Below are 26,807 nucleotides of genomic sequence, written 5' to 3'. Positions count from 1 at the left end.
TGAGTCAGAGAAGGAAAGTGGGCCTCATCAAAAAGTTGTTTAGAATTTGCTGGGTGTTTAGATACTGCATGGGGCTCAGCTGAATGCCTTAGATGGTCTGCCTGCCTCCTGCCACTTACATCCTCTCCAGGGAATCATGGACAGATCCTCTCAAGTTCCATTGTCCTCCATTTTTTATTTTAATATCAGGGAATTGTCTCTTTCTCCCCATGATTTTCCTGCTTGTTTTCAGTTTTCGGTTTTTTTTTTTTTTTTTCCTTTTTTTTCCCTTCTTCTTGTTTTTCAGCCTGTTTGTAGCCATCCTTTGAAAAAGGTTGTGTCTTTCTGACATATTTGGATAAATACGCTGTGATCCCTCATCTGGCTCAACACCTATTTGCATGGTGAGAATTAGCACACACATACTCCTCTGTACAGACTGTTCTGCCTAACAGCAGCACAAAGTCTTTCAAACTTATGATTATAGGATGTGAGCTTAGGGATATAAGAGGTACTAATGTGTTTTTTTTTTCCTTCCACTGTGAAGTCCACCATGCCCAGCAGGAGAAATAAGGTAGAGTCTGGTGCCCTCTTGTGACTACCTTAAACTGCTGGGAAAAACATCATTCTGTGACTTAAAATCGGTCAGGGCTTGAATTACAGTGGAAAACACAAATAAACTTACCCTAAACAAAAGCTGGAACTATAGGAAGCAGAAATTAACCTCTCTGTGTAATTTCTGAGATGAAACTTCTGCATGGTTTAGAATAGAGGCAGTCGACTCACAGCCCATATTTGACTGATGTGTTGAATATTTCAATGATATGTTGCTTTCATAACAGCTTTTCTTCATGCTATTCAACTAGATGTGATACTGAAGGATGGTAAAGTCAGGGTTATACATTAATATTGCTTCACATCGTGGAAGAATATGCCCAAGGTACATTTCTACATTAAAAATGCCCCAAAATCTCCAAATTCTGGGGCTTTGAAGTCATTGTGATCTGAAACTATGGTCCAGCAAAAAAAGTTCAGATTCACATTTAATTTTCTTCAGCCTTCAGGGAGGAGAAGGATGGCTGCTTTTATGACTTTGGTTTAACCTCACATTGATTTATTTGTGATGGGTTTCAGTATCTGAAGAGGGAAAAAAAAAAATTTTCTAGGCTTTTTCCTTGTACAGTGTTATTTCTTGTCTTGGAATTTGACTAGGAACTTATTGTACTATCTGAAACTGAATGCTAGGAAGACAAAAAGGGTAATATATAATATAATTTCCAGCTTCTCCCCTCTCATGAGAGGGGAATATTTCTGGTCAGAAAAGGGAATGACTCATCCTTTAACAAAGCAAGCAGGGTCCACTCAGCCTCTCATTAGGGAAAGCCCAGTGCTGAGTTATAAAACCACATACACCTTTGAATTCTGCTTTTTTGTAAACTGAACTGGCCTCTGACCTTTAGTTTCCCATCAAACCTTTCTGACACTACAGTCTGCCTGTATCTGCTTCACACCACTGTGTACAGAGGAAGATCCCTATTTGTCCTCTTCTTGTTTCTGATAGAAACTTCAGATTTGTTCTTGGCCTGTCTAGAATCTCCTGACTTTTGTCCACGGGGCATTCCCACAAGTCAAGACAGCAAGAAGCTGGTCATGCTCCTGAGTTGCCTTGCTGTTTAATGTGAATTTTTCTTCCCTTTTCCATATCAGTCCATCCAGCCCTGAGTTTAGTTTGAGACTTGTGCATTTGTTCCCTTTGGGTGTACCTGCCAGCAATGCAGTGAAGTGCACCATTCCACGGAGAGTCTTATTTTGGGAAGGATTTGAACAAAAGAATTAGAGACAGTTCGAAACCATGCAGGCAGTTAAATGGAAAATTACAGGATCTTTTTATAATACCTTATCAAATGTCCTGTATCAAACACATTGCCTCATCACCTATAAATGCCAAACATAGAAGAGTTAAAAACTACCTGTAGTGGGTAGTATGAGCCTCATCTTCTTGACTATATTTAAGAAAAGCAATACTCCCCTGCCACCAGTTAGTCAAACAGATAAGTAATAGTGCTGTTGTCTCAAGTGTACCAGGCTCACACTGTTAGAGACTCATTCCAGAAAATTGGTGCTCAGAAAGTGCTTCCCAAGCCATGAAATTAGTGCCAGGAATGGAAGAGCTCAAGAGGCAGAGTCCACATGGATGGGTCTCCAATAACTAAAGATTTTAGAGATTATTGCTGGTGGCTTCCTGTGTACAGCACTGCAATAGTGTTACTGTTGTCTTCAGTCCTGTACCCAGACATGTCCTGAGCCTTGTGAGTGCTTGGCCCTAAGTGTTTCCAATCTGGAAGTCAACTCTGCAGATCAGTATCACCAAATACCTTCAAACACCAGAATATCACAGTGAGGAAAATCACTGCAAATCCCCAAGGGTCTAATGCCCTTGTTACCAGAAGGAGACACAAAGTCAAAATGAAAGTCTGCATATTTTTTTTCCTGATGCCCCAGCATAAATAGAAGCAAATAAAGTACTTTGAATCTGACCCTGAAAGTGCTGACTAATTAGGATTTGTGCTTTCATACCTCATATTTGCCTCCATGCAGTTCACTGCTCCATTGCAATAAGCTCTGATTATGCATAGACACACCTGCTCACGCTTTCTAGTATCTCCTGCAAGGGTTTGTATTCTAAACTGAGGAGCCAGACAATGCTCAAGGGAAGAAGTGTCACATTTTACAGATGGGGAACTGTGATACAGGCTGCTGCATTTCTAAGTAGCTTTCTGAACATGGATATTTGCATATTTGTTCAGAACATCTGCGACTTAAGGTTTACAAGGCCTTCCAGGACTTTGTATATCATACAGCACCCGTTTCCCACAGCATCTCTCTTCTCTTTGATTCTTCATTGCCCTCAAGAAAATATTTCAAGACAGACCTTTGAACATAGAGGGGATGCTCTGTGATCATGGGCTGAAATGTACAGGCCCTGTCACCAACTGAGACTACCAAACAGGATGGATCATTTCATGGTGCACTGAGAGGTTGCTCTTGTAGACAATTTTCATGTGATGTTTTGTAAAATTCTTACCACATAGCTTATCATCTCTCCTCAGCAGACTTGCTGTCTGGCTGAAAGGCTGGTTTTTGCTTCCTTACCTCTGAGCATTTCTTACAAGTTGGAGTAAGAGAGTAAAGTCCTAGAAGTTATCAGTGACCTGAATTATAGATGAGACGTGATGAGTTCAGAGTCCTACCCTTTCTTACCAACAGCTCAAGATGGCAGCTACTCACATTCACTACCAGAGTATTAGTCCAATTTGGGATAACAGATTTCTCTTTTTATGCTTCACATTCTTGTCACTTGAGTATTGACTCATGAGGCCATGCTGCATCCCTGCTGCAACCAGAAGCATCCTCTCCTGTGCAAAGGTTCATTTTGCAGGGAAAGAGGGAGTGCAGTGCCATGCAAACCACCCCAGCAGGCACTGGAAGAGATGGAGAGGACTGGTAGGTATCACATCCTCTAGATGCTGGTTGCAGAAGATATGCTGGCAGATCCAACTTTGGGGATGCTGACACATGTATGCTTCCCAGCATGCCAAAGAGGTTAAAAAAATATTGCATCTCTCTATGCAATCCCCCCACCCTTATTTGCTACTGTTAGTTTGTGCTGGTTTGAAAATCAGATGGACATCTCAAACTGTCGGGGAACTTTGCCATCATTTCAACTGTATAAAGGAAGTTTCCCAAAAGACCTGTCTGACAGTGTGAGCTGGAGATGACAATATCCTCACTAAGAAAAGCCATTTGGTTGTGGATGTTTTTGAAAGTGTGGTTCTGAGTTAGATTTCATCGCTCACTACCCAGCAGAAATTCGACATTAGCTTGTACATGACAGCAGGGACTGAGGCCAGCTACAGTGTCACCAGTTGCAGAAGAAACTTGTCACGCAGAGTCTGAGTTCATTCCTATGGGGATTTGCCTGCTTTGTAGCAAAATTGTAGCAATCCTCTTGAGGCAAATTTAATACAGAACATGAAAGCATTTCTTAGTCAGGAATAGAGTTTTATAAGTGAGTTACCCTAAACATTTACTTAAAAAAAAAGTCTTCAGATATAATTTAAGATCGATGAATAAGCAAACAAATCACATATACTGTCTGCAAAAACTAGTTTGGCCACCTCTAGTTCATAGCCAGAAATTACTTACTTCATGCTTTACAGTCATACTTAAAATAATCACCAATGAACTTATCTCTCAGGTACATTATGAATGTCTGAGGCACATGTAAAAATAAAATAATGTTTTATTTATTCAGTAGCCCACTCTTCGCTAAATCAAGTTATGGAAGTTATACCTGAGTAAATGCTGAACACAAAAGAGAGTGAAATTTTCTAATCCCATCCTCTTACACTAGTGAGCAGCTTACCTGCTCTGAGCCATATATGTGGAGACCTGGCCATCTAAAGACCAAATTGAAGGCACAGCCTACATTAGGTTCTGTATTCTCTCTATCTCATCTTACAGCTTGAGCTGAGTTGGGGAATTCAGGAGCCAAATGGCTGTGTTGAGAACTGCAGATGTGATGTAGCAGGTGAACCCTTCTTCAGAGCACGAAGCAGTCCCTGTGGACTCACTGGTGGTGTCTCTGCAGGAGGAAAGGATGGAAAGACCCACATGATCAATCCACCCCTCTGATCTGCTCTGAACTGAGAAGTGCCCTTTGCTGTGTATCTCTCACAGTTCCAGTGCTGAGACCTTTCCTTTGCCTGGGTGGCACAGTCAGATACTGTCTGACAAAATAGATTGCATGCTTGAATTATCAGATAAGAAACAGTCACTTTATCTGATGGGATATTTTAACAACATGGAATGTTTCTTGATGCCCTCACTCAGCCATAAAGCTGCTCTTCTTTTTATCCAAAGAAGTCAGAATTTGCAGTTTTCCCATGTGGTACATTGCTTAGTACAAGGTCCCTAACTCCTTCAGTAATCTATCACAGAGTATTTTAGCTTGGAAACCACCTCTGGAGATTATCTAGGTAAATTTCCAAGTTAGATCAAGCAGCACAAGTCTTTGTCACTTCTGAAGCTTTTGGTTCAGAGTGTGTCTGAATGAAGAAACTCTAAGGATTTTCACTAAGGTGCATAATGATATAGTAATTTAAAACAGCATGCAACTTCAGCAATGTAAAAGAATTGCAACTGTTGCATCAAACCCTGATAATCCCTGTCCCCTGCATCTATGGCACTGGGTTATAATGTTGGTTCATAGAATCATAGAACATCCTGAGTTGGAAGGGACCTACGAGGATCATCAAGTCCGACTCCTGACCCTGCATAGGACAGTCCAAGAATCACATCATGGGCCTGACAGCATTGTCTAAATGCTTCTTCAACTCTGTCAGGCTTGGTGCTGTGACCACTGCCCTGGGGACCTGTTCCAGTGCCCAACCACTTTCTGGGTGAAGAACCTTCTTCTAATGTCTAAAATAAGTCTCCTCTGACTCAGCTTCAGGATGTTCCCTGTCACTGTCACCAGAGAGAAGAGACCAGTGCCTGCCCCTTTGATTCCCACCATGAGGAAGCTGTAAACCATCATGAGGTGTCCCCTCAGTCTCCTCCAGGCTGAACAGACCAAGTGACCTCAGACACTCCTCACAGCTTCCCCTCCAGGGCCTTCACCATCCTCATGGCCCTTCTTTGGCTGTTCTCTAGTAGCTTAATGTCTTTCTTATATTGTGGCTCCTAAAACTGCACACAGGACTTGAGGTGAGGCTGCACCAGTGCAGAGCAGAGCAGGACAATCCCCTCCCTCAACACTCACTTTTTATCAGAGGAAAAACATCAGAGAGGTTTAAATTTGTAGAGGTCAATATCTAACTTGTATCCATTCCAATCAGTTCAGAAGCCTGTGTCTATGGTTTCTTCTAAATTCACTGCTATTATTCATCAGCATTTGCATTCAGACTATGAAAATCCTGAGGCTGGGGCAGTTTGCATGTGCAGCTTCAGAGATGAGTTGCCAGAGCTCTGGCTGGCAGGGGCTGAGCTGTGTTCTGCTGCTGTGGAATCCTTTAGCAACTGAAAGTTATAGATATTCAGCAAAGTTACAGATATCCAGCACTTTGCAGGTCTCTCCTTGATACCTTGGAGATTTTGATCTCTGGGATGCTTATGAAAATAGAAATCCACAATTCCTTAATTAGCACCACAACACAATTTCATGTTTTTCGAAGAAACAACCTCCAATTTAGCATTATGTGAACTACTTTTGAGTAGTTTTGACAAAACCATCTCACAGATAGATACCAGAGGAGTCATTAAATAATTTAAAAATGAAATATGTAATAAATATAATACATTGAGGATATATAATTTTGGCATAATGGTTCTTTCAAAAAGTGTCAGAATATATAAGAATAAAACATAATATACAGAAATGTCTATGGCAATTTTAAGATATTAAAAAAGTATTTACATTGACTGGTTAATATTAATTCAAGGCGGAAATATGAACATCAATAACAATTTCAACATGTCATAGAAATACAACACTACAGATGAAATGGAATGATGCTGTGAAACACTCTGCAAACTCATAGTCAAATTGATTCACGATCTCTGTCTGTCAAATGACATAAAAACATGAAGAAGTTGTATCATTCTTATTTATTAAATTCTTGTTTGAAGGCACAAGGAACTGCTATCAATAAGTTATTCATAATGAAAGCAGCAGCAGCAGCAGCAACAATGAAATTTGCCCCGGCATGTCCGAGGGAGTTCCCATCTGTGGGGAGGAAGGACTGTGCTCTCCAGACTGCCAACCTTCCATACCATCTATCAGCCTATCCTTGTCTTCTACAGACTCCTACACAGTAAAAGTGGGATCAATAACAAAAGGGAAGGGTTAGCAGAGTCAGAAATGAAATGCGAGTTCAACAAACATTTGGAGATGGCATAAAAAGAGTCCCTGACTCCACTTGGAAATGTATGTTTTCTAGATACTATAGTGCATTCTGGGTTTGACCATGAAACAAGTAAAATGTACTAATTGTAAACTATCAAGCATTAGAATTGTACATTTTAAGAATCTGAGGGCAGTGCAGGATCTTGGCTAATGCAGCAGCAGCACTGTTGGTCTGCATTGGTCACCAGGCCATTGTTTTGCCCTTTGATTCTCCTAGAATGTGCAATGTAGCTAAAGCCACATACTGAAGTATGAGGAAAACTTTCAAGGCTCTCATTGAAAGACTTACTAATTTTTAATATTTTCCACTGGTTAACCACAAATGTTAACAGCAGAGTACATGTATGAGAATCTGAACATGTACCATCTCAAGAAGCAAAAATTTCAACCATAAGGATAGTACATTGTTGTCATTGTTCTCCTCAGCAGTGCTTTTTTTAAAATTTTGCGCTGAAGATAAAACTGGTTTTGTTTCATATGAGAAAAAAAGATTCCAAAAATAAGCTTTTAAGATCCAAATTTGAGTCAAAGTAAATTATTTCGTTAGTTCCACATATCCTTAGCAAAGCAGTATTTCCACCAATGATACTAGTCGGCAAAGTTTATTGTAGGAGATAAAGAGAAATGTGAATTATCACTCCTGTAGCATCCTCAAGGTGTTGCTGGTGCATGCAGGATGTGTAAGATGATGTCAGCATGTAAATACTTGTGTCCTGCAGCCTGCAGCTGGCATTCGGGACTTCTTATTTGTTCCAGCAGATACCAGCTAGCTGTCACCTTCCCCGTCTCTGCCACTAGTACAGGCCTTCTGAATGTCAGATGAAACTGTTATGTCTTTGTTGTCTTTTCTTTGGCCCCCTTCCTCTGATTCTTTTGGTGTTTCCAATTTTCTGCTGTCAGTCTTGTGATTAATGGATGAATTTAGCTGGATGAGTTCCATCTCCATCTTCTCAGGCTCCCATAACAGTCTTGTCTGACATTTTCACTGACCAGCACATAAATGATTGGATCAGCAACACTGTTCGCAGTGCCTAAACACAGAAACACCGTAAAAACGGAATATATATCCTTTTCAAATGGACATGGACAGTCCTGATGAAACAAAAAGTATATGGCTCTTATTATGAGCACCACATGGTATGGAGCAAAGCAGATCAAGAAAATAACAATAATGGTAATTGCCATATGCTTCACTTTGGCTTTTTGGTGACAAGTCAAGCTGCTGCTTCTTTTTGTAGTTTGGAAAATTTTGTAGTTTGTAAAAATTAGGATTGTGAAGGGTATGGCAAATCCAAACAGGAATCTAGCAATGCCGTAAGAAGCCAATTTTATGTCAAGGGGTACTGTCTCAAAGCAAGTTCCGTTTGTTGTCACGTTTTTAGTTTCTCGCGAATCATTCATGGAAAATATTGGACTGTGGATTGCTGCAACCACAGCAAAGAGAAAACAGACTATTATGGTGGCCTTTTTCTGTCCTCTTCTCCCCCTGGATTCCAGAGAATACACCAGTGCCACGTAACGATCCACAGAGATGCAGCACAAAAGCAGAATGCTGATGTAGATATTGCAGAAAAAGATGAACGCTATTATTTCGCAAGCAGTTTCATCCATGGGCCATATGTGCCTGTTTCGCACGTAGATAATCCAGAAAGGCAAGGTACTTAAATACATCAGCTCACACAATGATAAACTGAAAATGTAGATGGCAACTACATTTTTCCTTTGGATCTGTGCAAACGTAAGCAGAGAAGTTAAGCAGTTTGCTGGAAGGCCTATAGCAAGAACAATGCTGTAAACAGCAATCAGAAGGGTCTGGCTCTCCTGGTAGGGCATACTTGAGCAAGTGGAGCTACCATTTGGAGGTAGACAATCTGCCATTATTCTTTTTCCAGCTGGTGTTTCCTGAGAATCAGAAGACAAGGTGGAAAGTTAGCATTGCATCATTTAAAAATGTGTCAGTAAAAGTTATGGTCCCATAGGTGCCAACTTGACAAGTCAGTGAAGCAAGTGGGATGTTTGAAAGGTGCCTCCCCAGACAGAGGAACTGAGAAAGAGAGGGTCACATCCCTCCACCTCTGAGTGCTGGATTGGAGTCTGGTGGGTATGTGAAGTCCTCTTAAGGGGGATCTGAAATTTTGTCCCTGGACTTAAAACCATTCATCTCCTTTCTGTCACTTCCCATTCTAAAATCATGCTGTAAATGCTAAAACCCCCATAATTTCTCATGCCATGCATCACCTGCACCCAAAATCTCACATGGGGATCAGCCTACAGAAGTCAGGTAGATGAAGTTGCAGAGTATCTTAGACATATTTAGACTTAGATTCAGTATTTTCCTGTCTTAAGAATGAGTGGCAAAGAGAATCCTCACTGCAGTGTGGGGAAGATGGCACAGTACTCAGACTAGTGACCGGACGCAAGGGAGTGGCCTGAAGTGGTGTCAGATTCCAATATCTACCCACACACCTCAATAAAAAGCCTTCAGGAGTGGTTGAGGGTGCTCTCTCCTCCCCTCCTCCTGGCTTTGCATGCTTCTCTTGATCCTGTGCTTGTGTGAATATTCTCCTTTCTGTGCAGCTTCCCCTGGAGCAGTCAGTGATGGTGCAGGGCAGGGAGGAAATGGTGGGAGAGTTCTGTAGACACATGGCTCCCAATGTTTGTTTGTCTTGTCTCCTCCCCTCCCACTTTTTCTCCAAGTCTCCTTCTCATGCTCAGCACCTGGGAGGGAGCCTCAGGAAGGAGATGCCTGGGACTTTCTAAGCTACCTGCCTGGAGCAGGCATTTTTCCTTGGCTCTTGGTATTTGGACCAAGCCACAGGGCTGAGCTGAAGAGACCTCCACCCTTAATTACTGTCAGCTGCCAAGCATGACACCTTGGCTGACAAAGTGCAGCCACAGGCATGGATTTACCCTTATAGAGAAAAGGCATGTGCTGAAGGACTGTCCTGGAGCTTTGGCTTACCATCTTGGGAGCTTGTGTCCTGCCCAGCAGGAATGCTCTATGTCCCAGCCCAATGGCAGGAAGGAGGAGAGGAGGCCACCCATTTGCTCCACTCCTCACCTCCTCCAGGCTCTCAGCCCTGTCCAGGGAAGAGTCTCCTTCCACTGGCCACTGCATCCACCCCCAGTTTGGAGCTTCACTTGTCTCCACCCAGCTCTCCAGGCCTGCAGAGGGGTTTCCTACTCAAACTGAAGATCACAAAGCAGCATTCAGCAGACAATTTATGAAATTTCTCCTGGTGACATTGCCCCTTTTGTTGACACCTCGGTAAGGGGAAGGAAGTAACACCACAATCCACCCTGTGACTAAAGTCAGTTTCTCTGTGCCACTACACCCCTCTTCAACTGAAAGCACATTTGTATCTTCTTCTCAGGCCTTTAGAGTTTAATGGTTTGATGCTTGGGTCAGCCCAGATGATTCCCAGTTCTGTCTTCCTTTGGGATGTCGAGGCTAACCTGCATCTCAAATATTAATTCAAATGAAAACCAGTAATAATTACACAACTAAAAAAACTACACACCATTTTCTATTAATATTTGTGATAACCAGTTTTGGTTTGAACACCAGAACTTGAGATTTATCACACCCAGCAATTTTCAAGCATTTATAAAGGGGTCAAACATAGTGACAATGCCAAGGATGAGAAATATCTGAGGACACATTTGTGAGATACAAGCTGTTCCAATGAGTTATGTTTGCTGCCCTGCAGCTTTCAGTTGAGCAAACCTTCTCCAAAGTAGCTGTTTTCACCTTTCTGTGGCCTATCCTGATATGCTAGGACTCACCAACCATACCTAGGCGTTACAGCACGTCCTAGCTGTGTCTTGCATCAACAGCTCAATGTATTTTTGTCAGCACTCTGAGGCTTCTTGCTCTGTGAGCCTCACTGCATGCAACAAACCACAGTCATGTTTCTCACCTTCAAGATGAGCAAAACATCTCATCTTCCAGGACAGAGACATCACCTCTGGCTCAGGAAGCACCTGAGCACAAATCACTAGAAGATGGGGTAATCTGCTAAGATTTGCTTCATGCCTGCTCTGTATTTACACTCTTTCATTTCTAAAGTTCTTGTGTTGTGTCCACGCTCTTAGAGAAATATATAATTGCATTTCTTACTCCTAAAATGGAGTGGCTCCTGCTGCTCATTTGGGCCTGTTGCATTAATCTTTTCTCAAGATAAGTCTTTTACACTGAAGTGTAAAAAAAAAGGAAGTGAAAACAAGCAGGAAAGCAAAAGGCTTCACTTTGCCTATTTTTTTTTGTGATTTGTCTACAAACGGCTCATGTGAAACTGTTTAAATTTCCAAAGGAGAAGTTGGAGTGATAAAAATAACCCGTATTAGAAAAAGTAAAAAAGAAAATTACAGCTATGGCTACAAGGAAGGGAAGGATATGTCAAAAATAAAGCACAATAGTTGGAGAGAGACTGGGTGTAAGTCTTTGGATTAACTCACCTGGGATACAGAGGGACAGAAGAGAAAAAAGACAAAGTGAAATCCATAACATGAGAACAATTACTTGAGCAAAGCACATTCATGAAAATATTTTTATTTTCTAATATTTTTCTAATCATTCATCCATGCCAAGGATTATTGTTAAAGCTGAAAGTTTTGAGGCATTGATATGGATATTAAGAACAATGTAAAATAACCTCTATGATGGTTAAAACTGAAACAAATTTTCCCTTCACACTTTTCTTCCTGTCCCCAATATCCGTAGAGGAAAACAACCTGTGTGTCTTAAAGCATAAACCAGCCTTCAGTGAAAGAGGACCTGAGTTTCTCCTGAGGGATTTTGTGTGCTTTTCTTAGTAGAATGTGGGGCTGGAACTATTTGACACAAGGATGCCAGCAGGATGTCAGCTGGACACTCAAATCTAATATTGAAAGACATCAGTTCCCAGATGTGACATTTTTACTGCCTACAGTGCTTGTCACCAGTAATGTCACTCCTTCAGCATCTGAACCTGGGCTTCTGCTTCTCATGCAAAACTTACACGACCTGCCTGTAAATTATCAGCTAATAACCTTTTGTGTCTCTTGAGAGGAAAGCAAGAAATTGCTGTGGATTATTTGCTCTGCTGTTCTTGAAAGTAGAAAAAATGTTTATGGTGTCTTTGAGTAGAAATAGATCATGGCCCATTAGCCCAGCAAGTCAGTGAACTGCTTTGTTTTTTCTTTTTCTCATTATTAATAAATTAGTAGAGGAAATCGCTCCTATAAGCAAATCTCAGCATAAAAAGGAGAAACAGCCATGGCTCCACCTGGTAACCCATCTGACCAACCATTTTTACTGATACAGACAACATAGTGGGATTTGAAGGTATACAATATGAAATTTGAACATAAAACCGTGTATTTTCAAGCAACATCATTTCATATCTGAATATAATAGATGAATATGTAATCTTGACACTAAATCGTTTCAAAACTCTGTTTAGAAAAAAAAAAGTGTTTTAAAGTTTTAAAGCTATCCTGGGAATCCAGCCTGAGCACAATTCTCTCTTAAAATATCTTTCTTCTACTGGTGAAAGAGGTAACCCCTCTCTTGACTAATGCTGGTTAAAACAAGTTATGGGGCATTTCTAGGCTGAAAGCAGCAAGACCTTGGGATTAGTTATATAGCCTTAATATTTAATTTATACTGTAGATATGAGATATGATGCAGATATAAGCATTTTTATAAAGATATTAAAATAAAGATAGTAATAAATTTAAAAATAAAGAATATATAGGGTAAAAGAGAGAAGTTATTAATCCATTGCCTTGCAGGAGGGGAGCTCAGCAATGTTTTCTGATGAAGGAAAGATATTTGATTTACCTCGTGATAACACTATTCATAGATGTGAACTCTCAATGACTGTAGATTTTTAAATACCTGTGTGCAGGTTTTTACGTAAATCCACACATGCACTTCTCCCTTTCCCCAGTCTAGAAATCCCACAATACTACTGAATGTACTAGTTTGCTAAAATGAGCAGCTGTGGTATTACTAAGGGGAACTGTCATGATTCAGGTTTGACAAAGGATCAAGTTTAAAAAAGTGATCCTTCCCTAATCTGGGTGTCCTAGTGCCATGTTATACTATCTGGAGGGGGACTGCACAGGAGAGAAGAATGTCTGGTGGGTGGGAGAGAAATATGTTGACAAAAGAATCTAATACTGGCTTTAAAACCACATTATTCAACACATATAAAGGCACGTAAAACTGCTTAAATGTCCTATGTTGTAGGTAGGGGAAGTTCACAGGTGAACCTGTACCAGGAAACTTTCTTCTCCAGTCTCATGACTCAAAGGCTGTGAGTCATGATATTGGGGCTTTGGCCCTAGGAAAGCTTCTCCATCCTCCCTGAGAGCATCAGAGTGCAGCTACTGCAGGGCAGATTTACTCCCTGGTAGCTACCAGCTTGTGTGGAAAAGATCTCAGAGCCACAGGAATGGCTCCATGGAGGAGAGGCATCAGGAAGCCCAGGAAAGCTGTCAGAAATCTGAGGCTAAGCTAGAAAACCTGTCAAGACAAAGGGTTAAGGGAAGTGTAGTTGTTGGAGCAGTGGCAGTGAAAGTGAGCAGCTGAAAGTGTCTTTGCTTCACATCCTCTTCTTCACACCTGAAACCATCAGGCACTCAAGCTCAATGACTCCCTAAAGCTATTGCAACTTAATTGGTAGCCTTGGCAGGGGGGGCTAATTGTAAATGACTTCTGTTAATTAAGTGGCTCATTTGGAAACCCAAGTGACCAAACTTTCCTACTGGGTCGTGCTGGATCTACAAAGTTTAAAAAGAGGTGATTCCCATTCCACCCTCCTGCACCAGGGTGCTCATGGATGCTGAAGCACAGCCAAGTGCCAGCAGATTTAGCACTAAGGGTTTACAAGTGAATGGATACTGCTCTGGACTCCTGACAGAGCAGGCTGGGATGTTGGAGAACAGGCTGGGACATCAGGAACAAGCTGTTTTAACAAGGTGAGGAGGTCTGGCTATGCTGGCACACCGTTAGAGCTGAGTGTGTCTAATTGAAGCAGAGTTGGTGTGAGTTTTAGTGACTATTCAGTTGTCCTACCTCGAGGTAAGTGGCTTTGCCTGTCTACATTTGACTGTTGATGGTGGCTGGCCAGTGGCTCTGTTTGTTTCCCATTTATTGTTTTTATTAATGGTCAAGGGTTTTGTGTGACCACAGACAAAACCTGTGGTCCTGTGTGCTGTTGGTCTGTCACTGCTGAACCCTACCCAGGCTCTGCCCTTAATTGCTGACCTGGTCACCTTCTGCAGTCTGTCATCACCTGGGTCAGCCTTTCCCTGTTATGTGGTCTCTGCACTGCCACAGTTCATTCCTGCCTTTCACCATCCTGCTGCTGCTTTTCCTCCCTCTGTCCCAAGTCTGTGGTTTTCGAACTGCTGCTGTCCCAGGAGATTCACAAATAGTAAAAATCATACCTCTTCTGATGCTCAGGTTGCTGGAAGTCAGAGGGTGCTGGCTCAGGGGCCAGTGTCCAGGCAGTGATACTTGCAGAGAATATTTATTCATAACCAGACACATCTGATCAAACTCCCAAATTCATAAGCTTTCCCCCTTCCTGCACTGACACCTTCACTACCATCATTACAGTCACAGGGATTACAGGCTCTTTCTGCATCCCCACAATGGTTTTGTCTCATCCCTCTGAAATCCCCCAGTCAGAGCGTTGTTTAATTGTGCTGCAAAGAGTGAGCATGGATAGGATGGCTTTTCTTCTCCAGGAGTAGGAAAATGCAAAGACAGTGTTGAGCTTTGACCTGATGACAGTAGATTAACTCTCCCCGATGGCAGTCTTGGCATTGCCCTTGTGGGTCTCTCCAGAAACTGCTCTGGCATGGGAGCTGCACTGCTGTGGTAGTATCAATACTAAAGATGTTGCTGGGGAAAAACGGAGCAAGGAGCTGCCCAAAATAATTTAATGATCTGTTAGACTGGGGCTCACTGACATATTGGCTGTCACTGACAAGTCTAGCTACCTTCCTTTCAAAATTGTTTTACTTTTGCCTAAAAGTGGATGTGTCTCAGCAAATGGGATTTGCAAACCTTTGTGAAAATCACAGTGCCTTCTTTACTTGAAAAATCCTATTTTTAACAGAGCACTTACAAATGGTGTTTAACGGTGCTCTGAACTCAGACACCAATATTTCCTCCTTCTCCATTTACCATGAAACACGCTTTCTTTGTTCCTTTTTGTCCTATGATTTGCTCTCAACTAATTGGAGAACCTCCATTTTCCCTTTTGACATCTGAGTCACCTCCTGTGGCTATCCACTGCTGTGACAACAGCAGGGCTTTCCCCTGAGGACTTTAGTGATACCAACAAAAACTGTGACGCTCAAAGATTCCTCTTTGCATGTACACACATCTCTTGATGTCTTTGTGAGCCCACTCACTTCTGTTAAATTTGTGGTGTTTTGTCTGAATCCTCATCTCTGAGCTCTCCTGGCTCTTTATATATCTACCACAATGAGCATCTCATTCTTTGTTGGCACGCTTAGGGTCTACCCTGAAAGCTAGTAATGTAAAAATCCCAGTTACTAGATATTTCCCAAAGTGTCCTGACACTTGACAGCAACATTATTTGTGTGATCACGGTGAGGCTGTGAGATCAGTGTCTCCCAAAAGGCTTGGGAAATGCTGAACCTGGAAGATCCGTCTTCAGTTCCAGGCAGAAATCTGTACAGAGTGGTGCTCAATTCAAACTCTGAGATTTCTTCAAATATAGTGTCCTGTGCGCAGAACTGTGGAAAACTTCTCAGCAGAAAATCAGTCTTGCCCATTACTCACTAACGAGCAGAATAAGTGCTTTTTTGTTTTGTTTTGTTTCCCCCCTACAGCTCTCTTCCCCACAATTAAGTTACTAAAAGTTAAAGAGCTGCTGCTTAAGAGACAGAAGCAGATCTAAGTGGGATTATGAGAAGGACAGGTTTAAAATAAACCCAGATGGTCTTTGGCAAAGTAGTCAACTCCCAAAATATTTGACCAAAAAAAAAAAAAAAAGTTAATTTTAACTCAGTCTCCACATTCCTGAGTGCCAGAGATCAGCAGTATTTGTGTGAATAAAAGGTGGAGAAAAAGAAGGAATGTACTGTATCCAATTAGTCACTATAGACCAGCAGGTAAACTTGACAATTAAATGCCTGCCTTGCTTTTCCAGCAGAGTAAGGATGAGAGGAAAGGCTGGATGTGAATTCTCCTCAAAAGAAACCCAGCATTCATATTTCTATTATAATTCTGTATTCATGCCTCATGCACTGCAGTAATAGCTAAAGCTAACCTCACAGCAACCTGTATTCTGCCAAAATCCTTCGATCCTAATAATCATCTACCTCTGACTGAAACTAAAGTTGATTCCTAAGAGAAATACGTTTTTTATAGGAAAGGGAATTCATAAAGAAGACAGGTAGAAAGGACTTAATCAACTGCAATTAATTAGTACAGACCCAGCAACTATATCAATCACAAGGAGATTTAGACTATGGTGAAACATCAACAAGCTGCATTTCTTGAAAACAAACACACGGCATGGAAAAGCAGTGACCAGAACAGAACAAAGGGAAATGCTGCTAAACAGAAGCAATGCCTTGACTCAGAGATGCAACACTTACTTTTTTTTTTTTTCCCTTTTTTTTTTTTTTCCTTTTTTTTTCCCTGGTTGTCGCAGAGGAGTCGATGTAGCTCTCCAGCTCGTGCTGTGCTCGCAGGCTGCTCTAACAGAACTGCAGGAAGTGGCTGAAGGTACCACGTGTAGTGCTGAGAGCTAAAAGAAGTCCTGTGGGCACAGCTTCATCAGAAGCCCCAAATGTGTCACTTTGAGTTGGGTGTGAACAGAAAGCGGAGGTTTCTGTGTCAGCAGTGTCAGCAGAGCACCCCGGAGGAGAAGCAGCCTCAAAACCAAAGCGTTTGCTGTCGAATTCTGTCCCTTGTACAGGGATGGGAGGTTGTTTTTGTGACTGCCAGGCTCTGTTTGGGCTCCTGTTCTGGGCGTGCACCTTGATCACAGTGCAAATGTGTCCCAAGGGAGGGACAAGGGACCGAGGAACTGCCCCAAGTAAGCCCTGAGGCTCCTCGGGAGGTGCTTATCTCCTATTTCTGCAGTGGAGGTGATTCCCACTCTGGGTGCCACACAGCTCACCTGAGGATGTGTGAATTGGCTGGGTATTGAATTAGATAGGAAACAATATTCGAGCCCAATAAAGGGAGTGGTGATGGGGGGAGAGCCTATTCTGCTGCCAGCTGGGTTAGAAAAGGCTGAAGAAAATTAGATGGTGGTTTGAGCACCTCCAAGAAGAAGAATAATTCAGTCGCAGGAGTTCCTTAATAGCAAAGGGCATTGATAAGAAGGAGCATATGATCTTTACCGAGTGCCCTAGTTCAGGCTTTATGAGGAGGAAGAAGATCCCAATATTCTCTTGCCATCTCAGAGTTTGTCCCAGATGTTTTTGTAAAACACAGATTTTGTAAAAACACAGATGTCCCATGTGTTTTTGCAGATGCTGTGTGTCACTCAGTGAAAGTCAGTTATGACCAGATTTATTAAGTTTTCAGGCAGCTTCTTTCTGTAAAGAGCAATTTATTCTCAGGAACCAGAGGGAATTTTGAAAGAAGCTGCTGAAGCTGGTTTCCATCTGTGGGGAGAACAGGTGAAATTTCTGTATTTACCAGCTCAGCCTGACTGGACATAGTGCTGGACCCAGTCCATGCACTGCCATGATTTTGTCTTGATCCTTCTCTGTGTAGAAATCAAACCCAAAGGAAAGCACAAAGAATGAAGGAATAATGTTTCTGAGATTACTACAGCTGATTTGTCTCTGTAGATGACCATTCTTTCACTCAGAAATGTGGGATAGAAAAGAGCAGAGTGCTCTCAGACCTGAAGAACTGGAGTTTCCACAGAGACCAGTGGGCTCCTCTGTGGTATTTGTGATGTACCAGTTCACAGTTCCCATTTGGCTGCAATTGTCTGGGGGGTCAAATACCTGCCTCATTATGCTCTCCCTGATGTGGGGTTTAGGATAGTCAGAGACACATTTGCACTTTCTAGCTAGATTTTATGATGAAACTTTGATAATTGCATGGTTCTCCATAGAGAAATGAAAGATGACACATCTCTGTGCCCTTGAATCTTCCAGTTGGGCTTGAAAAATTGTACTATTTATCTTCTTCATGCTTTTCTCAGTAGTATTGGCCCCAATCAGCATCACCCACTACCACTGTCCTGCAAGCTGAAGACTGATTCATGATTTTATGTTGGAAGGTGCTTTCAAAAACTTTTCACAAGACCTTCTGTGAGTGCAGATGAGCACCAAGCTAGACTTTCTGTGGGTGACAAAACCAAACCAAACATTTCCCGTAAATTTAGTCTGTTTTCAGTAGGTATAATACAAGCAGTACAGCAATATAATTTTTGGCCTGAGCCATACTGACCTTATATTGATAACTTACCTAGGCAGTAAGAAAAGATCAGATGAACCATTTAAAGCAGAGTGCCGAAACTCTCTGGCCTCTGTCTAAATCAAATTGAAGTAAATGGAAATGTTTCTTTTAGCCTCGATGAGTTTAGCTTGGGCATTTTGAGAATATTTCTTTCTGCCAATGATTTTCTAGGTGCTATTTAGCTAGTTGCCTTTAAGGTAGTATGCTCAAGCAAGTTAAGCTGCATACAAGATATCTTCTATGCATTCTTCATCATTTTCCTACTGGGGTGCAGTGACTGTCCAAAGAATAAGAGAGAAAAAAGTTCAGCTTTGTTTTAACTCAGTTCTGCATAACACAGTTTTTTATTTTCCCACAGCACTGTGATGGAGAAATTGCTTGTGCACCACTGACCAGGGAACAGAAATAGCTGTGGAAGACTGATGGGATCCAATGTGTTTGAAAGACTTTTAGACTTGAGTTTTTCACTCCCCTTTTCTTTAATTTCGAAACTATCAAGAGAAAAGCTGGTAGGATATTTCTCTGTTCCACTGCATATGAAAATGCTCTGTGCTAACATTATCTTCCCCTGGCTGTGACCAAGAACCTACAAATGGAGGAAATGTCACATCATCTGCCTCTCCTGCCTCCACCTGCAAATGAATAAAGTCATGGTCATAGGAGGCAAAAGATTACCCAGGAAGACAACTTTTACAGTCATGAATCCTATTTGTAGGTAACTGAGGCTAATTTTTCTTGGGAAATTATAGAATATAGCTTTAAATTTGCAGCATGGGAAGTGAGGAAAATGAAAACAGTATCTTGAAGTACAGGTCTTGGTAGGAAACAGCCAAACGTCTGTCTCTTCTGTCACCACGCACTGAATGGGGACAGAGCTGCAGACACTCTGGGGAGCACAGTGTGTACAGGATGGCAAAAATAACTTTCTAAACATTACAAACAAGGCAGGAAAATGCCCAAGTCTCTGTAGGACAGCAGTGACCAGGGGCTAAGAAGCACTGAGCACTGAATTCTGCTCTGTGCTCCTCTAGCTGAGCACTGTTCAAGTGCTCCTGCACTGGTATGATACACAACTGTGCCTAGCAAAGAATCTCAGTAACTTGTGGCTCAAACTTGGGTTGTCTGCAACAGTGGCTTTGATGTTGTTGGTCTGGGACAGGGAAAAAAGCATGCCATGGTGCTTTCTTCAATTTATATCAAGATCAACCAATCCCTCAAGCCAGGTTGTGTTAAACTCTGCTAAAACCAAAGCTCAGGTTCCTCCCAGCCACTTCCCACCTGCAGCATCTTCCCCTTACGTGTGCCACCCTGGCAACCAGGCCAGCTGAGTGGCAAAACCACTGAGCTGAGCCCAGCACAGAGCTCACACAGATTTCTGACTGACCATGCACATCCAATCCATAGTGTGCAGTCTGCAGGAAAGGCAGAAGCCAGACTTTCCAGTCCTGCTGCTGGAAATGAAAAACGTGGGGCTGTCAGTTGCTAAGATTTTTGATTCACTGGCTTTCCTGCATGTGATGGGTGGGATGACACAGTCAGATTCTTTCTGCTTAGTCAGGCTTCATAAATGTTTGCATCTCACATCTGTATTGGAAAGCCCTCCTGCTTTAAGTTTGCCTGGTTTTGTGAATGGTGTGTAGAAATTTGGCTGTTCTCCTTTTTCACTGGTGCAGTGATGTACTGTGTGCCTCAGGGATGGAAATCTGCTAAGCTGAATATGTGACTGATCATGCCCTCATCAAAGAAAGGTCTCCCACTCTGAAGAGAAAAGCTCCATCACATTTGACAGTCCTACACCTTCATGCACTGGGGTTAATATGGTCTCTGTCATGAGCTTGCTGGCAGAGCACAGCTGGCTGTCACACAGGGATTCTGAGAGACCTTTGACACCACTTTGTCCTCTGTGTGGTAAGAGTGGAGAGGTGCCAGTCTGTACCTTGGGGTCCTTGGGACAAGGTGGGGTTATATCTAACAGCTTTTTTGGGAGGTCCTGCTGCAGAGGCGTGGCTGAAGCTGAGACAGCAAGTGTGCTGCTGCAGCTCAGTGAATTTGTCTCCACGCTTTGAATTCAATCTCTGAACATGTGTGTCCCCAAACATCCCAGCCCATCCACTTTGTGCATTTGTTCAGCTCCAGCTGTCAGAATAAAAACTGAAAACATAAATAAAATGGGTTAGCAGACACCCATCACTACCTGCCACGCTGCACGTGCAGCCTTGTGACCACCAGAGATGTCTGGCGTTTTTTCTTGTGAAAACACCTCCTGATACTAGGAAACTCTAACACCCACAGGGGTAGAAAGGTTATAGTTGTTAGTGCATGGGGAGGAAAAGTGTGCAGTTCGAAGAATACTAACTTAGAATTTTTCTACAAACTCCAAGCCGCAGCAGCACTGGGCCAACAACTGAAGTTGGTTTAACCCTCAGAGACTCAGAGAGAAGTTCAAGTTGGTTTTGCATCTTGTGCAAACAGCTAATGTGACTACCCAGAGCTCTGTGCTACTGCAGGGCTCTTATGTGCTTGGATATTAAATTTCAGGTTAATACAAAAAAACTGTCAGTGGAAACAAAGTCATAAAATTCATCCTCCCACTCAAAACCCCAAGGGAGCAGAGTGGCTGAAGGACAAGGAACATACACAGAAGTGTATATGTGGACAAACCTGGGGTTCAAATAAATCAAATCCCACTCAAACACTGCTGTAAATGCAACCATTTGTTTTGCTGCTGTTGTTTTCCCCTTAGCCTCCATCAGTTTGCCCTGCAGCCAGGCTGGACCCAGCTGATGCAGCAGAGTTTCAAAGGGCTTTGGTGTTTATGTTGCATCAGCTCCTCCTGCTGTGCTCAGGGACCCTCTCTGACAGCTCTCCATGGCGAAGATCCCAGCAGATCCCACCTTGTAGGGCTGCACCGAGTGGTGGGTGGCTTTGGGAAGCTGTCACCCTGCTCAGGGAGGATGTCACAGAGCTGGCAGGAGCCTGTGGGTGACCCCAGTGTGTCTGCACTGGGGCTCAGTGCCGAGGGGCACCTTAGAGAAATGCCGCAGACAGGAAAGCAGGAAATGTTTTGCAGAACAGAGATAACAGAAAATAATGCTCTGTAAATGGTTTGATGTACTGATTTACACGTACAGGGGCTGCCATGCAAGCACACAGGAAAAGGAAATGGAGCAGAGGAGGAGGGGGAGGGAAAAGGCAAGGGGACAACAAAACAGGCTGGTAGATTTCATTGGGAACAGAACATTGTGTCCTGGGTTTTCTCCTGAGCACAGTGTGTGGTGAGGGTCTGCAATCACATATGGATACTTGGGATTGTGAGCCTTTTGGTTCAAAAGGATGTCTCCATTTATCAAAATTGACAGCTTGCATCATCTTGGGGTACTTCTGCACTGAGAATTCCCTGATGTATACAGCTGGAATCACCCTTGGCATGCCAGCTCTTATCTAGAGCAAACCAGTCCCTGAACCACTGATCTGAACTTCAGCTCTGTGGAGGGTGGAGTTGTCAGCCCTGCGCTCTCTTGCTCAGATTTTTTCAACAGCCTCTTTTGCAAGAAGACTTCAGAGGTCTCTATGACTTCCTGTGGGGTGAACCCTCCCATGACATGAACCTCAGCCAGCAGTGGGATGCACCCCTCCCCCAGCAGCAAGTCTCTCACTAAGACCAGCAGGTAGAACCTCTGTGCACAACTGATTTTTGTGAGCCTCTGCCAGATTTTTGTGATCCACCTGCCTGCACCTCAGTGGGAGAGCTCACAGAGCTGGGCAGGCTCTATTTTACAATTACTTCTTTATTCATTTGGTCCACTTCCTTTGTGTCACTGACCTCCAGTGGGGAAACTGAGGCTCATCTGTGGGTGGTGAGGTGGGTGATGATACCACTCTGCAGCAGCCAGACCATGGAACCATCTCCTGCAGCTGAGTGGTTACCCCTGATGTCTTTTTTGAGACATTTCTGCCTCTTGAAGGGTGTTGGTGGATGTGATTCCAGAGATCCCAGTCTCTGCTGGAATCACAGAATGGAATCACTTAGGTTGGAAAAGACCTCCAAGATCATCCAGTCCAGCTGTTCACCCCTCACTGCCAAGTTTACCACCAAACCATGTCCCTAAGTTCCAAAACAACATATTTTTCGTACACTTCACTGAAGATGTTAAAAATATATGTTGTTATAAGAAACTTAATGTTTTGAAGAAAGTTAAGTACCTAATAAAGGTAAGATTTAAGCCTCCAATTAAAGTGAAAGATGTAGTGGGGCACATATTTTGAGATATCTGCTTTACTTTTTCTCAGATAAATTCCTTGATACAATCTGAAAATGGAAGTATGGTCTTTCTTGGGCTTTCTAGGTATGTATACACCCCAAGGAGAAAAATTCTAAGCTTTTCCCTCTCCTTTCCCACCAGTTTTTCAGATCCTCTTTCTCCATCATAAAGACAGAACAGACAGTAGAAAAATCTACTGGAAATCACCCTTGAAAACACTGAGTTTTGAGCTCTGGCACAATTTCTTTCAGTATATGTATATCTTCCTATAAATTGGTCTTCCTATAGACACTGGGGATTTTGTTCTGTGTTCAGCAGTTTGCTTTCACTTAAACAATGAATTTACAGCCTCATTTTCCAAACTCAACTTCCATACCCTCCTTGGTGCTGGGAATGTACTTTTTGAAGGCTTGTTTGTGAAGTGACTATATAAATTGGAAAGATTATTCAACGTCAAACAAAATCCCTTCCATCGTCTATTCTCCCGACACTAGCAGCTTCAATCATTTAGTAAATAAAATCATTCATGGAAAGACAGATGGTGAAGCTTCACCTGGTGCTTGGGTGGCAGAGACACATTTTGGCATGTGACACTGGAGATGGGAAATCTGTCTGTCTGTCTGTCTGTCTGTCTGTGGAGTGTGAGAGTGATACCTGTGGTAGATTTCTGGAGTGAGTAGCAGAGTGGAAGCAGGTGGACCTTGACACCACAATGCTCTGTGCACTCCAGGCTACCCAGATGTGGGATGTTTTTACATGAAACCTCTGCGCAGCCAAACCTGCAGGTTTCAACATTTTAAGAAATGCAAATAGTTTATAATTCTCTGCCGGCTTTGGTACCATGTGCTGTCAAATAATGGGAAGAAAACAGATACAACTCAGTTCTGGACTCATCTTGTGGTCTCTTTTCATTAATCCCATCTCTGTCTGAGTTTTAGTTTTCTCTGTTTAGAAGAAAACTGTGAGTTCTTTTAAAGATTTACTTTGCAGATATTTTGAGATGAAGTTGTAAAAAGATACTGAGAGACCCAGGTACAACCACAAATGAAAAGAAAAAACTGTAGATATCTACTTATAATGAGACATGGAAATCCCAGAATTTTCCAGAACCAAATGCCAATGCTCCCACTGACCTGACTGAGTGAAACTGTGCTGTGTAACATCACTGCTCAGGTCCCAGGCAAACAGGATCAAGCAGGAGAAAGGCAGGTTGCAGTCCAGCTGCATCCTGGAGCTGTAGCTTATGGAATACACACAGCAAATACGTGGGTGAAAGTGAAGTGTGCCTTGTTAAGTTCCCAAGCACCAAAAAAACCTAAAAAACCCGAATAAACAACAAAGAACAGCCATAAAATAAGTCTCCCATTCCTCTGCAGAGGCCCTTTCCTGTCTGATCAGCTTGGGTGACATCCAGGCACTTTCAGGAACAGGAGGAAAGTGCTATGAGGACAAAAGAAGGAAGAAGATGTTCCAGAAAGAATGTAGTGTCTTTTCTCTTCTTGGTTTCAAGATGACTGAGATGTCTGGCTGTTGGTGAGGGCTCTGAGCAGTGATAAAAACCTCATTTCTTCTGCAAAGAGATGGACATGAATGTCTGCAGGTAGCTGCAGGAGAAACAACTGCTATCCTACACGTGGTTTTGGGTGCCCTGGAGAAACCTGACACTGCACAGCCAGGCAGTTCCTTTGCCCAGGATGACTTTAGAGAGTGAGAAAACAGGAACAGGCTGCTCAGAGCCCCATCTAGCCTGGCCTTGAACACTCCCAGGGATGGAGCATCCACAGCTTCTCTGGGCACCCTGTGCCAGTGCCTCACTCCCTCACAAATTTCAAAGAATTTCTTCTCAGGATCTAAACCTGCCCTCTGTCAGTTTGAATCCATCATCCCTTGTCTTGTCACTCCATGTCTTTGTAAAAAGTCTCTTTCCAGCTCTCTTGTAGTCCTTTTAGGCATTGGAATGTCTCTCTGGAACCTTCTTTTCCCCAGGCTGAACATTTCCTCCATGGTGGTCTGTTGCAAAAAAATTATGAACCTGTCATGGTAATATAAGATTTTTGCCCCTTTTCCCAGCAACAACATTTTCTTTTAGGATACCATCTTCTGTCTCCTGCTAGAGGGGGTCTTAGTAGAAGCATCAGTGGTAGGACAACAAAACAATAAATAATCTGTTACGCTGTTTAAATCCTTTTGAGAAATGGCAATAGCATGCTGGTATTTGCTCTTCAAAGTATTATCCATTATTTGGGAATGAAGGAGCAACCTCTTGTAGTTAAAAACCTTATCAAGCTCAATCAGAAAATCAAATGAAAAGCTGTATTCAAATGCAAGCTAATTTATAAAGTGAATTATTACTTTATTGAATAAGAAATTTAAAGTAGTCTAAAATGAAAAATCAGATTCCATCAGCTCTTGATCTTTCTTTGGTAACCACCAGATTACAAGTAGCCCCTAATTCTATGTCTGCTACTGAATTTCAGTTCACTTTATTTTAGCATATTTGAAGGGAGTTTGTTTATGGTATAACTGATGGGAAATTCCAGACGGAAAGGAGGAGTTAGTACATACAGGGACTGACTCTGAGCTTTTCTTCTAAGCTTTGGTTTTCTTCTGAGAAGGAAAAAACAAAACAACACCACCCTTTTACCAGTGCTTTTTCATCTGGCTGTGTGGGTGGTATGTTGAAATAATAGTTTGGTGGAGATGAAAGAAAATTGTGGCTGTTGTGTAGCTGCTATCAGAAGGGGGAATCCCAGCTCTTTAAAGAGTGTGCACAACTAGATGTGAGCAGTGTTATTAGAGGGTTCAAAAGAAAAACCAGCCCAAACAATCCCCTTCTCACCAAACCTCCCCTGGATTTCCAGCCTGTGTAGCAGTGGGCCAGGTCTGTCACTGGGACATCTCTGCCAGTCTGAGTTTGGGCTCTGTGCTGAATCTGCTGAGGTCCTGCTGAGTTAAAGCATCTCCTGCAGAGATGGGCAGGAGATGCAAAAGATGGAGAGCCTGCCAGTCCCCTGATGTATTTGGTATTTTGTTGTGGTTATCAAAGGGCACTGCTGAAAACTCTCCTTTCACCAGGCTGGACCCAGCAGAAGCCAGTGTGTTGTTGATATAAAGGGAATACACCTGCTTGATACATAAGGAACACACCTATTTCAACCTTCCCACCTAAAGCAAAGCAGTCTTTAGTTCCTGGTGTTTTCTTCCAGGTGAATTCAAGGTACAAAGAAAAGTTGTAACTTCTGGAAGCCATTCTTAGCAGAATGGCAGACACTTATGAACCCCACATTTTCTAGCCCACATTTAACCCACAGTCTGTTTCCTCTCCTTAGCAATCACACTTTTTTGTCATCTGTGGCCCCTAGGTACCTACAGGTGAGTCCTCCTACTTGCCAGTGCTGAGCAGTAAAGCACCTCAGCAGTCTCAGTTTAGTGCCTGGTAAAATTATGGAGTCTAATCTGGGAGTTAATGAAAAGCACTTGGAAGACAAGGCAGTCACTGGTCACAGCCAGCACAGGTTCATGAGGGGAAAGTCCTGCTTGACAAAATTGATTTCCTTTTATGACAAGGTAACCAGTCATAATAATAATCCTTGATCAAGGGAAGCCAGTTGATGTAATCATTTTGGATTCCAGTAAAGCTTTTGACACTGTCTCTCATAGGATCCTTCAGGACAAAATGTCCAGCTAACAGCTGGATAAATACATATCTGTGATTCCATGACTCCCCAGCCAGTGTCAGGTTCCTGTGGATTGCTATGAGGATCTGGGTTGCTCTGGAGAAAGGACATGACAAAGAGAGGAGGAGTGGAAGAGGGTGAGGACTGTACCTCTGCCACTGAGAGCAGGCAAAGTATATGGAAAATACATCCATGTTTCAGGAGGGAAGCAGTTGGGGAACTGACTGCAACTGGGGAACTCTGCTCTCAGAAGGAAGTCCCAGCCCCTGGTGCTGAGGCTATTTTTGGGTCTCCTAACAGACAACTGCAATGGATCAAATGGAAAACCAGCCCTGACAGCTGTGTCTGAAACATGCCTGCTGCCCATGCACCCTGCCAAAGGTCATGCTCAAGGCCAGACCTGTGCTGACACAGTTGGAAGCCTGTGGTGATAGTTAGGAACTCAAGAAGCAAGTGGTGTTTTGTGA

General features: G+C 42.7%; 1 protein-coding gene and 1 long non-coding RNA gene across 2 annotated transcripts; one reads left to right on the top strand and one right to left on the bottom strand.

Moving 5' to 3' along the window:
- Positions 1 to 6,629: 6,629 nt before the first annotated feature.
- GPR132 (G protein-coupled receptor 132) lies at positions 6,630 to 16,679 on the bottom strand. The gene is given in 3 exon segments (XM_085061186.1): positions 6,630 to 7,873; positions 7,876 to 8,838; positions 16,574 to 16,679. Coding segments are annotated over 2 exon segments (1,110 nt in total). The 5' UTR covers positions 8,825 to 8,838; positions 16,574 to 16,679; the 3' UTR covers positions 6,630 to 7,712.
- LOC146435881 (uncharacterized) lies at positions 13,573 to 20,171 on the top strand. The gene is made up of 2 exons (XR_014852414.1): positions 13,573 to 13,912; positions 16,630 to 20,171. It is a non-coding gene; the product is annotated as an uncharacterized LOC146435881 (long non-coding RNA).
- The last annotated feature ends 6,636 nt before the right edge of the window (positions 20,172 to 26,807 follow it).

Source organism: Lichenostomus cassidix, chromosome 5 (assembly GCF_008360975.1).
Source record: "Lichenostomus cassidix isolate B80296 chromosome 5, HeHo_3.0, whole genome shotgun sequence".
NCBI classification, from domain to species: domain Eukaryota; kingdom Metazoa; phylum Chordata; class Aves; order Passeriformes; family Meliphagidae; genus Lichenostomus; species Lichenostomus cassidix.
Note: the sequence above shows the minus strand (reverse complement) of the source record. Positions and strands in the feature narration are given on the sequence as shown.